The sequence below is a fragment of the Nicotiana tabacum genome, chromosome 4 (assembly GCF_000715075.1).
Source record: "Nicotiana tabacum cultivar K326 chromosome 4, ASM71507v2, whole genome shotgun sequence".
In the NCBI taxonomy this organism is placed as follows: Eukaryota; Viridiplantae; Streptophyta; class Magnoliopsida; order Solanales; family Solanaceae; genus Nicotiana; species Nicotiana tabacum.
In genome coordinates this window covers 54,734,741-54,748,593 of record NC_134083.1, presented here as the reverse complement: position 1 = coordinate 54,748,593, position 13,853 = coordinate 54,734,741, and the positions used below count along the sequence as shown (strand labels likewise).

Sequence of the window (13,853 nt, the reverse complement as noted above, 5' to 3'; positions counted from 1 at the left end):
GTCAACGCTTGTTTTACCCGTGCCATTGCTTGTCTTTTGCTTCACATAGTCTTGCCTTAGCTATTGAAAGCCTTTGCCATCATTCCGCACTGCCGTGTTTTAGCTTAGCCCGCACTTGGCGCTGCCACAACCCGAAGTGCCCGTGTCATTGACTTTGGCGCGCATGCCATGCCATGCCGCCGCAACTTGCCCACATTGCCTTGTCAAGCTTTTGCCAAGCATGTCTTGCCTGCCCCAAGACCTTGGCCAATACTCTCCCACAACCCCCACATGACAATGTCTTGTCCATTGCCCGCATGATCGTTTTGCCCGCATATAGGCAAATGGCAAGGCCATCACGCCCAATCCTTGCCACAGCCGCGCCACACCCAATGTCAAAGAGTCAGGCCCGTAACAGTAGGACACCTCTGATCCCTTTCCTGTTTCTGCAACAATTTTTCATCCGCCACAGTATCTCCAGTTGTTTTCACAACAGGGACAAACAGCCAAACTAATCAGGTCAAAGCTCATACCCGCATAAAATTGTTGCAGTACAACCTCGGGTAGCTGCCTACTTTCAAAATCCAAATTACCAAACCCAAAGGCAAATGAAAATGTTACGTTTGACAAATACCAGACTTCGACAGGAATTTAATAGTCCAGCAACTATCGTTCTATGTATCAACAACCGTACAGGACATTTTATGTATACGTAGCACATCTAAGTCTAACCATAACACAATGACAGCTAGAAGATCAGACAAGCGGAATCGAACAATAGTTTTGAAATATTTTTGCACAAGCTAGAGGATTAGGCCCTTAGGTGAAGAGGGATTGGCAGGTTCCTCGGTTTTGGAAGCTTTTGGGGACTCCGAGAAAGCATGTATAGGCACATAACCTGAAGCTGAATTTCTTCCCTGTTCTTCTTCTGCCATCTTTTCCTTCGTCTTCTGGCCCACTTCCCCTGCAGCCTTGGTGACCTTATTGAAAGCACCGGTAACCCAAGATGCCCCTGTCAAAACATATCTGTTCTTCATAATGGCAGATCCAGCAGTGCTAACTGTCTGCTCAGCAGCTGCAAAAGCTGATTTTGTCTTTTCAGTAACTTGGAACTTCTGGTCCATTTCTTTCACTTTGTCATTCACAATAGTTGTTCCCATATTGATTTTCTCACTAAGTCCAATTTTTTGGTCTAGTGAAGCAACTTTGGCTGAGGCAGTGGATATGAAGTGGTGTTTCTCATCAAATGTCTTTGCTTTGTTAACTGCATCCTTGCCCAAGATGAAGCCCTTTGCCAACATGCTGCTCACAACATCTTCTGCCTTTTGAATAGCAGATCCACCACCAGCTGCATTACCGCTCCCAGTTGCCTGCGTATATATAGGATGTATACACTAGTTAGTGACTACCAGACAGTAGATAAGACCAGAATGTCGATGAATTATACAGACCTTGATTGGCACTGGAGCTGTAGGAGGCAGCTCGTAATCAGGTTCCAGGGCTACTGTGACAGACTGATCAACAATTGTGGCTCCCTGGAAAGCACAATCGATATTATTATCAGTTTTACCCCCCACCCCACCAAGGAAAAAGAAAAAGCAGCAGTTAAAAAAAGAATGAGAAATTATGGAGCTAATCCTTCCTCCTTCAAATCAAGCATTATAACAAGCTACTGAACAGCCAATTGCAATTTATTAAGATGCAGTTAATCTGTATCTCTACTACGCTGCATAGTCTCTTAACTACAATTTCCTCCCTAGACTATCTCTTAAAGCAATTTACTCAAATGCCATCAAATGGCAGAAGGAAAAGGCCACATATGCATCAAATGGGCGTAGGGTTGATCTCAAAGATTCTTCTTCTTTAAATGCAGAACAATTCTCTGGCATATCTGGTGAGATTCAAGACTTTCAACAACTCAAAACTTTTGGACTCGTTGTTACCAATTATGCTGCTTGGGGTAAGTGGGTAACACATATGAATTTTTTTCAAGAGAACGGAAGAGGGTCATTCAATCTTCTCCCCCTTTCCCTTCAAGCGCACATAAAGGAACAAAAGAAGAGGAGGATAAAATAATGAAACACTGACAGCTATAATCCGGAGATAAATTTTATGGAAAAACTTCACGTCCCCCTCCCTTCCACTGCCCCCTCAGAAGAAAAGCTAATTGTCATCGTGCTGATATGTTTTGAAAGTGTAACAATCAAAGAATTGCCTGTATCATGGAACACAACATCAATCAACCCCATTTTAGTCCATCACTGCCTCTTTTGGACTTCTATGACTTTCTTACTGATACAAAGGCTCCAAGATATAAGCTGAAATGCGGAGGAAATGCCCACTGGCAATGGAGTGCAGTATTGCATGGATTGTTTAATGGTATCTAGAGTAAAAATGGTCTTACAAGTTTAAAGTGGCAGCCTCTCAAAAAAATTTACTTTAGCTATAGAAAGAAAGAGCACAATAGGTATTAGAGGGCAAAACAATTTTATTACCAGCAATGCACTGTGCAGAAACACCTCTAATATTCATCAATATGCGACCCTATCCTTGGTATGAATAACAATTATAGCCAGCAGTGAATAAACTGAAATAGAACACCAAGGATGGACCAAAAGCACAAACAATAAAAGCCAAAAGTTCTAGATACTGCATATAAGCCTCAAAAGAGAACTGAAACGACCAACCTCCTGAAGCAACTGCCACAACAATTTCCTAACAGGAACCTCAATTTGTTCGTCATCACCTCACTCGATGAACAACAAACCACATAGACAAATAGGAGGATATATAAAAATAAATAATAAATAAACAAAAAATATGGGGTTTTCATCACATCTGATAAAGGATGCTTACCGAATAATTGAATCAGGAACTCATTAGCTTTTACGGAAATGCACTCAATGACACAATGAAATTCAAATGACAATATATTTTTTTAGGGATAATTACTTTGTTGGGCTTCCCTCCAAAATAATAGCTTGCAAATGTATATGTTTTGTATGTTAAGAATGAATATACATATAATACACATAAATACACATATTATATGCATAATCAGTGTATATGTTTGTATATGTTGGGTAGCACCTGTAATTAATTTCAACCGATGGGCCAAAAATGAAAAAAATCCTACTCCCTCCGTTTCAATTTAGATGAGGTAGTTTGATTCGGCACGGAGTTTAAGAAAAAAAAACTTTTTGAAATTTGTGGTATTAAAAGCTTAAGGAGTAAAAGCTTTGTGGGGTCATGACATTTGTGTGGTTATAAAAGCTTGTCATTATGGGTAAAATGAGTACAATAAAGAGTTTAAAGTTGAATTATTTCCTTTGTAGAAATGTGTCATTCTTTTTGGAACGGACTAATAAGGAAAGTGTGTCATCTAAATTGAAACAGAGGGGGTATTTCTTACTGCCCTAAAATCAATCTTCCTTAAGAAACTTACAAGCCTTTTAAACATCAAATCTAAACGACTTGAACTAGTGGAAATTATAGTACTTACACAGTAAAGATTTTACATAGGACTCCAGAGGATAAGAAAAGTAAACTTACAGAAAGAAGAACTGCAGTTTCTGCACCCTGGGGATCCTTGAATGTGACATATGCAATTTGAGATCGCTCATTCTCACTACAATAGCAATAAAAGAAATGTGCATAAAGCCATAAAAGAAACCAACAAGAAGCTCATATCATATTAGCTTTTAAATTCTCAATAGGCAGATTGTGTCTCTGATTTCAAGATATGCCTAGACAGAAAACAAACAGAGAAGAGGAATGACAATACTTTGTGTTACCGACACTAACCTTATCATCTCAACATACTCAATATCCCCGGAGAATGAGAAGAACTCCTTGATATCTTGCTCCGACGCACCAAGAGAGACATTGCTCACTTTCACTGTTCTAACCTATTATGATAAATAACCAGAGAGGATTAGCAAGACTGGACAACACAGGGTAAAAAGCCATGCATCTTGTTTAATGGTCTTTCGTTCTTCTTTCTAAAGGAAAGGTTAGTGGAGAATGCAAGCTGTACAACATTAAGCAACAATTTTCTTACTGATATGGAGGAGCAACACTTGAGGCATGGATGACTTTACGCGAAAGCTTCTTAAAATCATAAATGTACAATGGACATTACCACATAGTATCTTTTTCTGATGACGAAAAAAATTCTAATAAAAAACATTACCACATATTACAAAAATCCACTACGAAACGGGGATTTTAAAGTTTCCTCTTCTCATCAAACATTTAAATTTCATCATTTGGTCCTAGATATAGTCTTCCTTGTAGAAAATGAATTTATTTGGGCATTAATCATTTTAAGAAGCAATTACAGTACTACGTAGTAAACATTGAGGCCTCGCAGGACACCTAACTTACCAAAAGTACAAAATATGAGGAGAAAAAACATATATTTGAAACTCAGAATTCTTCCCAAATCCCAAAGACACTTGGTGCCCAAGTCTACTCAAGTCCAATAAAGGACCTTATTGTTTTGACCTATCAATATCATCCAGTCGCATCTCTTGTAGCAAATCAGACTAATGATCGGGAATTTACCAAAAGCATTTTAATCGAACTTTCTAATGTAATTCCTAAAAGTACATTTTGGAACATCAAAAGCCACTCACAAATGAATTATGCACTTCAGTTGCTACCACTAGTTAATCCCTCGAAGACAATAAGGAGCACTACATTGTCATACACACTTTCTAACAGATTTATCTAACAAATCCATGAACTAGGTACTAGAGTATCACAGAGCAATCAGAACTATCAACTTCATTAAAAGAAGCAAAATCTAGGGCATTTACGTGAGAATGATTAACTAATGAAATCGATAAATTGACCTCAATCGAAAGTAATCGAATCCAGTAGAACAGTAATTCATAGATTTCCGAATAGATCAAATCGATTCGCAACAACAAAAATGAAAAAGAAGCAAAAAACAAGAGATTATGAACTACTCACCGACATCGAATCACAAGAAGATCAGAAACAATAGGACTATTCAGTTGTTTGAAGTAAATAAATCTGTGGAAGCTTGTAATTGAGCGGATGTATAGTATAAACGGAGAATAAGAGGAGTTGTTTGTGCTATAAGATAGCGAAAGGCAGTGGGTTTTCGGAGAAAAGGTTACTTCAAAACGTCAACGTACGTGTGACGTGCGAGAGGGAGAATGGGAAAATGGACCCGCTATTTTCGTTTCGAGGTAATGAGATTTTGTAGCTTTTTCCCCAAATTGTACTCCCAAACCGAAAATATCTTTTTCTTAAAGAATCCAAAAAGGTAAATATGGTTAAGGCAATCAAAAAAGGTATTTTCCTTTTTCCATCTCCATTATTTGCTCGAAGAAATAGATTATTGTAACGAAGAAAAGTTTTTGCTTCATCATTTACCCAAAGAAATAAATTATTGTAACGAAGAAATATTTTTGCTTTATTATATTATCCAATATGTTTAGTATTATTACATTGTTAATAGAAATTTTTATTAGCATATTATTTTGTTTAATATTTTGTCGTATATTTTATTACTCTTGAAATATTTTTTTATTTTGAAGTTTATTCTATTGTTCTCAATAATATTGTTTGAATTTTAATGAATAAAATCTCTATTAAATTGAAGAGACTTATATAGTCATCGAATAACTTTTTTGTCCTATATATTTCTTTATTATATTATCCAATTTTTAGTATTACTAGTCTTAGTGTACGTGTGTTGCACGTGTATACAACGTCAGTAAACTAAAACTTGTATACAAGAAATATTAATTATGTAAAATAAAAAATAACGTTAAATCGTCACTTAAGTGAAAAAAATAAATGTGATTACATAGATATAGTAATTAAATATTTTTAGAACTTGCAAAGATAAATAGATCAACTAAGTTAGTTATATATTATTTTAATTATAGGTATTTTATTGTATGATATAATAATATATTAATGCATTATTGAACCTAACCTAATTTCTCTTTCATAAACTTTGTAGTCGGTCCTAAACATTTCTAATTATTTATTTATCATTGAAACAAAAATGATGACTATTTATCATTTAATCATTTAGATGCATATTATTTACAATAATAATAAATTACCAAATAAAATATTTAATCAAATAAACTATGAAAAAGTTTCTTAAGCTATCAGCGCATTTAAATATAATCAACGATTTAAAGTTGTAAAAGGAACAAAAAATTCAAAAGAGTAAATTTATAGAAAAATGAAAAATATAAATGAAGAACATAATGACTCCAATGAGCTATATAAAGGCAAACTTATGAACATATAAACATATAACACAAATATTATTAGCAAAAATTCGAGAAGAAAATATTCATAGAAAACAAAAATCAAATAGTTAATTTCTAACATTAGTTTGAATAGTAGAAACAGAATCATAGCTAGGAGCACACAATGTAGTTCGACTTCATTAGGTCCTGCACTAAAATTAGTGCACTGTAATTGATCGTAAGTGGTACGATCATAATAAAGAGAAAAAAATGATTCGAACTTTTCATTGTCAAATACAATTGTCGTGCTTAATGCATACAATACAAAAGTGCACTTTAAAGACTAATCTGCACTCTAGCCTAACTTGCCATAACTATTGCACAAACAAACTGTAACGACCCGACTTGTCGTTTTAAGAATTAACGCCCCGTTCAGTGACTTAAGGTCTCTAGTAGTTTCGTAATAAGTATTATGACCCGCGGGTGTGGTTGAGTTTAATTTTTTGAAAGATTCGGAATTAATTAAAAGAAACAATCCTTAATTAGAAGCTTAAATGGAAAGAGTTAACCGGAGAGTTGACTTTTGAGAAAACAACTCCGAAATGGAATTTTGATGATGTCAATAGCTCCGTATGGTAATTTTGGACTTAGGAGTGTGTCCGAAAAATTATTTGGAAGTTTGTAGAGGAATTTGGTCTGAAATGGCGAAAGATGAATTTTTGGGAAGTTTGACCAGGGGGTTGACTTTTTGATATCGGGGTTGAAATTCGATTTTGAAAATTTGAATACCTCTGTTATGTCAATTGTGACTTATGTTCAAAATTTGAAGTCATTCCGGATTGATTTGATGTGTTTCGGCACAAGATATGGAATTTGAAAGTTCAAAGTTCATAAATTTTGATTTGAGGAGCGATTCGTCGTTTTGATGTTGTTTGATGTGATTTGAGAATTCGACTAAGTTCGTATGATATTTTAAAACTTGTTGGTGTATTTGGTTGAGGTCCCGGGGGCCTCGGGTGTGTTCCGGATTGTTAACGGATTAGAATCGGGCTTGGTGTTATAGCTGAAGCATCAGATTCTGCTGGTGCTGATTTCCTTCTACGCGTTCGCATAGGTCCTCTCGCGTTCGCGTAGAGGAAGTTTGAATGCTGCTTGAATTTGGCCTTCGCGTTTGCGATGTAGGTCCCGCGTTCGCGAAGGTGTAGAAAGATGGGCATCGCGTTCGTGTGTTGGAGCTCGCGTTCGCGAAGAGGAAAAAGAGGCAGCTGGGACCCCAAGGATTTGTTCTACGCATTCGCGTAGAGGAGAACGCGTTCGCGAAGGGTCTGGCAGGTGAAGCTACACGTTCGCGAGAGGACTCTCGCGTTCGCGAAGGGTCTAGCAGGTGAAGCTACGCGTTCGCGAGAGGACTCTCGCATTCACGAAGGGTAATTTCGATCAATGGATTTTTACTCTACGCGAACGCGAGGAGATGGACGCGTTCGCGAAGAAGGCCTATCTAGGAAGAGTTAAAAGTCCCAAAAATGGGGGTTTGAGTTCATAACACAAAATTAAAGTGGGAGCTCGGTAGAAGGCGATTTTTGGAGATATTCTTGCGTGGGTGTATTGGGATAAGTGATTCTTATCCAGTTTTAATTAGTTTCCATGATTATGCCTTTGAATCCATCATTTAATTCGGATTTAAATGGAGGAAAATCAAGATTTTTGTAAAATTTTCCAAAAACGAAAATTTAAGATTTAGAGGTCGAGTTGTTATTGGAATTCGATAAAATTGGTATGGTTGAACTCGTATTAGAATGGGTATTCAGATTTCATGAAAATTATGTCGGGTTCCGAGGGGTGAGCCCCGCATTGACTTTTGTTGACTTTTTGGAATAAATTTTTAAGTTGACGTATTATTATTCGGAATTATTTTCGATGAATTTTGATAAAATTATACAATTAATTTGGATAGATTTGAGCGGTCCAGAGGTCAATTCAAGTAAGAAGACGATTGTAGAATATCGGCATAACTTAAAAAAAGTAAGTATCTTGCCTAACCTCGAGTGAAAAAATTACCCTTTAGGCATTGAGTCTTATGTGGAAATTGTATAATTGAAAATCATGTACGCGAGGTGACGAATACGTACTTGATTTATATGTGCAAATTATATCGGTTGAAATTCGTAGACGTCCCTAAGTATTAAGTTGGAAAATTGTTGTAACTTATTAAACCCCTTATTTGTCATGCCACATTCCTTGTTTGCCGCGATTATTTTTATATGATAATTTGGTGTGATTGTCACTTGACTTTTATGTGAACTTTGTGTTTGTTTGAGTTGCCATTTTTATGAAAAACACTTTCATTATTGATTTTACCTACAAATAATTTTAAATGGAAAATTTAGTTAATAAGATGAATTACTTTTCAGTTCACGTTGTTGAAATTTTGGTATTGAATTATAAAGGTAGTGAATCATATTGAGGCAAAGTGCCAAATTATAAAATATTATTCGGTTGAGTTGTTCACTCCCGACCATTTTGTTAAGATGTTGTGCACAATATGATCGAGTCGTGGCTTCTTATTGTGGAAAAATAATATGTTGTAATATTTGAGCACTTGATGTGCAACTTGTGATATGTTGTAATATTTGAGTATTTGATGTGCAATTTGTGATATATCGTAATATTTGAGCACTTGATGTGCAATTTGTGATATGTTGTAATATTTGGACACTTAAGGTGCAAGTTGTATTATGCTGTGATATTTGGACACTTGAGGTACGATTTGTTAAATATTGTGATATTGATACGCATGCGGTGAGATGGGAGGGGGGGGAGGAGGGGGGGCTTGAAATGCGTGGCTAGTAGGGGAACTACTAGAAATCATGCGGTGATATAAGGTCAGGGTGTTAAAACGCATGCGATGAGATAAGCGTGGCTTGAAACGCGTGGCTAGTAGGTGAACTACTAGAAGTCATGCGGTGTGATAAGGGTGGCTAAAACACAGGATGCTATTTCAAGAAAAAAATGATTTCTTTAAAATTTAATGTGAAGGCTCCCACGATGATATAAGGAAATGAAAGATTGTGAATTTATTTATGATTTGGGACTACGAGGCGGTACCTTAGGAGTGTCCTTTTGTTGATATTTCTCTATGGCTGCACTTGCCTTTGGTTATTTTATTTTTCCGAAATTTATAAATTTTCGTGTTCTCCGTGATGTATTATTTCACTTGATATTAAGTGTTTTGTATTTCTTGATGTATTGTGTTGAACTTGATTTTTTTGTACGAGACTTTGAGGATTTGTATTTTTGGGTTGTACTTGTTTTGATGATTGAGTTGTTTTAAATGAAAGAAAACTTTTAGTATGTTTTAATTTAATAAATTTTATATCCAAATCAGTAGTTTATCTGATGCTTTATTTTAATGGAAATGTCATTGTCTTCACTCAAACGATTTCTAAAATAAACTTATCTTTTTGTTGATTTCTTACTTGATTTAAAGATTTTTACCTTACTTTATTAAAAATAAATTGATCTTGCGGATCTTATATACAATGATGATTTTATTATTGACATGTGAGTTATCCATATGATGGTGATAGAAATATGGGTACGAGGTGCCGTAAAAAATATGAAAGTGGGATGAGACCCATAATTTTTATGATTGTGAAATGAGGTGTCACATGGTGACTTTTACTTGAAAATATATTTATTGGAAAGTATTATATCCTGAGGATTTTTATTTGAAAAACATATAGACAAAAGAATTTATATTTGAAGGACTTGATAAATTGGTTGTACTTGTGTTTCCTTATTCGTCTGAGCAATAATTATGATGTTCTTATTGCTTTGTTGTTATATCACTGGTTAAGTTTCTTGTTATCATTGCTAGTTGTTTTCCAATACTATTGTATACTGCTATATTGCACATGTTATTTGACTAGTGAGTGTCTTGACTGTACCTCGTCTCTACTCCACTGAGGTTAGTCTTGATACTTACTGGGTACCGATCGTGGTGTACTCATACTACACTTCTGTATATTTTTGTGCAGAGCCAGGTATTGGAGATATCGGACTTGAGCAGAGTTAAAACGGGATCGTAAAGATTCAAGGTAGAGCTGCTTGGTCGTCGCAGTCCCTTGGAGTCTTTTCATTTCATTGTCCTGTTAATTTTTAATCAAACAGTATTGTATATTCGGTCCTCGTGATCATTCCATGTATTCAGTTAGAGTTCGTGACTCAGTACTACCAGTCTTGGGAGGTCGTATATTCATATTTGTTCCGCTGTTAGTTTTGATTACCTATTTAATTAAAAAAAAAATGGCTTCAAAATGTAATTAAAATCGGCTTACCTAGTCTTAGAGACTAGGTGCCATCACGATGCCTGTGGCGGGATTTTGGGTCGTGACACAAACATATATTACAAATAACGAAAGAAGCATCGACTTTAGATAATTTTAGCCTGTGGAAATTGCCAAGTATTGGATTAATGAACTTGACAATTACTGTGTAAGAAATTATAATCCTATACAAGAAAGAAAAGACTGTGTTTTAGGAAAAAGAATAAATTTACTTTGTATAAGGGCTAGGAAAAATAAATTGCACTATTATTATTATTATAATAAAAGAGAAACCACATCATAATTAAGCAAAAAATTCTCAGCACTTTAAATGAATATAAAGGCATACATGATCGGCTGACACTTTAGATTGCCAATAAAAGCAAGAAGAGCATAAGCAAGAACTTTAGCAAAGAGTTTATGCGGAGTTCTAAATTGAAGGTCAAAATTATTATTTGATATTAATTCATGAAAATATACTACAAATAATATGTCACGACCCAAAATCCGTTAAAGATCGTGATGGTGCCGGACACCACTGCTAGGCAAGCCAACACTAAATAGTTAATTAAATTCTCATTTTAATACTTTTGAAATCGTAAATTTACTTCAATTTATCTAGTAAAAGATGAATTTACAGAATAAATACAATGTTTTTTCAATTTCAATACTGAACATCCCATAACTATCCTAGAACCCGGTATCACAAGTACATGAGCATTAACTAGGAATGTAAAATAAAATACAACAGCTGTCCGAAATACAAATTGGACAGGAAAAATGTAAGTACTTTGAAGGAGACTCTGTTGGCTGCGGTGTATCGTATAGAATGCAGCTCACCTAAGTTCCTGCCATAATTATGCCTCTGCACCCACAAGGCCGCTAAACATATGTGTACCTGCACAAAAATGTATAACAAGTGTAGTATGAGTACGTAAATCAATGCGTACCTAGTAAGTATCTCGCCTAACCCCGAAGAAGTAGTGACGAGGGGTCGACTTCGACACTTACTATGGGCTATGAATAAATGGAATAATATCGTTAAATTAGACATGGATTAATTAATACGGTTGCAAGCCCATATCTAAAGTAAGTAAACAATTCTTTCATAGTTAAGAAATCTCCAGATTTTATCTCCCATTATTTAACAATTATATCTCCGGCCAATGAGGCCATATCAAATTATCAGTTTATCTCAGACCAGGGAGGCAATATCATTAGTTATAAATTTCAAGGCAAGCAATACAAGCATGCGCAAATCATGTCGAGGTCGTACGGCCCGATCCAACAATTGTTTAAATTGTGCACTGCCAAAGGGTCGGATGTCGCGAACCATTGATGCATCTATTTAATCTGGCGAGGCGTTCGGCCCGTTCCACAAAGATAACACATTCAAATAATCAATCAAGAATTCATCAAGGGGCAATTATCCAAGGAAAAGGCAATTTCTCTTTTAAAAGTTAAGAAAACGATGTCTAACCTTTTAGAAATTTAATAACAAAGTTCGATATGATTTAAGCATTTTAAATTGACAACAAGATTGCGAATATTACAAGCAAAGCATGCTTTTGGGTCCTAGACTACCCGAACTTAAGGATAATAGTAGCTACGCACGGACTCGCGTCACCTCGTGCGTACATAGCCCCCACAAATAGAGCACACATTGATTTATTTCACCTATGGGGTAAATTCCCTCTTACAAGGTTAGAAAGGAGACTTACCTCGCAACAAAGTTCCATAACTGGCTTCCGAGCCCTTCAACAACTTGAATTGATGCACAACGCTCCAAAACTAGCTAATAAGTATGCAAACCCATTAATATATACTCAAATACTCAATATAATCTAGGCTATAACCATCTCTAACCACAATCAAAAAGTCGATAAAAATCACCCTCGGGCCCACGTGCCCGAATTCCAAAATTTTTCGAAGATAAACTTTACCCATAACCTCACGAACTCAAATATATAGTTTATTCTCAATTTCATGCCCAAATTCGGGGTCAAAATCCAAAATACCAAATTCTAGGTTTTCTACCAAAACCCCCACAATTTATACTAATTTCCATGTTTAAATCCTTATACAAACCATGTATTTAACTTATAATAAGGGGGGATCACTTACCTTAAGTTGCTTGCTGAAACTCTCCCCTTGAAGCTCTTCAAAATCACCCAAACCAAATGAAAATGGGAGAAAAATGGCCAAAACCCCGCTTAAAAGCATTCTGCCCAGCCCGATCTTCGCACATGCGGTGCCTTGGACGCATCTGCTGTCCCGAACCTGCAGAAATCCCATCGCATGTGCGGCTCCAGCTCGGCCAACATTTTTCGCTCCTGCGCTCCATGCGGCGCATCTGCGCGTCCGCTCCTGCGTTGTTCTCTTCCGCTTTTGCGGTTCTCAGCAGCCTGCCCCCTTCTGCTTCTGCGAGCCATTTTCCCGCACCTGCGGGCTCGCACCTACGGCCCTCTTCACACAGGTGCGGTTACACCAGATGCTCAGCTGCTTCAGCCCTTCTTCAAATTCCAAATTCGATCCATTAACCACCCGGAATCCACCCGGGGCCCTCAGGACCTTAACCAATTATACCAACAAGTCCCAAAACACATTACGAACTTAGTCGAGCCTTCAAATCACATCAAACAACGTCGAATTCATGAATCGCACCCCATTCCAAGCTTAATGAACTTTAGAATTTCAAACTTCTACATTCGATGCCGAAACCTATCAAATCACGTTCGATTGGCCTCAAATTTTGCACACAAGTCACATTTGACATTACGGACCTATTCCAACTTCAGGAATCGGATTCCGGCCCCGATATCAAAAAGCCCACTTCCGGTCAAACTTCTCAGAAACCTTCAAATTTCTAACTTTAGCCAAATGACTCCAAAATGACCTACGGACCTCCGAATCCACTTCCAGACGCGCTCCCAATACCATAATCACCATACGGATCTATTCCCAGACTCGGAATCCCAAACGAACATTGATAACATTGAAATGCACCTCAACCCAAATTTATGAAAATTTTCCAAAATGCTAACTTCCACAATAGGTGCTGAAACGCTCTCGGGGCATCCAAAACCCGATCCGAATATATGCCCAAGTCCGAAATCATCATACGAACCCGATGGAACCTTCAAATCCCAAATCCCGATTCCAATCTTAGTCAATTCTTTCAACTAAAGCTTTCGAAATGATAATTTTCTTTCCAATTCAACTCCGAACTTCCCAAAATTCAATTCCGACCACAGGCACAAGTCATAATACCTGAAGTGAAGCTGCTCATGGCCTCAAACTGTCGAAC

At 36.6% G+C, this 13,853-nt stretch overlaps 1 protein-coding gene across 1 annotated transcript; it reads right to left on the bottom strand.

Annotated features, from left to right (window-relative positions):
* Window positions 1-601: 601 nt before the first annotated feature.
* LOC107771769 (binding partner of ACD11 1-like) lies at window positions 602-5,200 on the bottom strand. Its single transcript, XM_016591215.2, has 5 exons — window positions 4,957-5,200; window positions 3,784-3,887; window positions 3,532-3,607; window positions 1,431-1,514; window positions 602-1,349 (listed from the first exon to the last, which is right to left on the bottom strand). The coding sequence occupies exons 1-5, from the start codon at window positions 4,960-4,962 to the stop codon at window positions 783-785; spliced, it is 837 nt and encodes a 278-aa protein (XP_016446701.2). The 5' UTR covers window positions 4,963-5,200; the 3' UTR covers window positions 602-782.
* Between the last annotated feature and the right edge of the window lie 8,653 nt (window positions 5,201-13,853).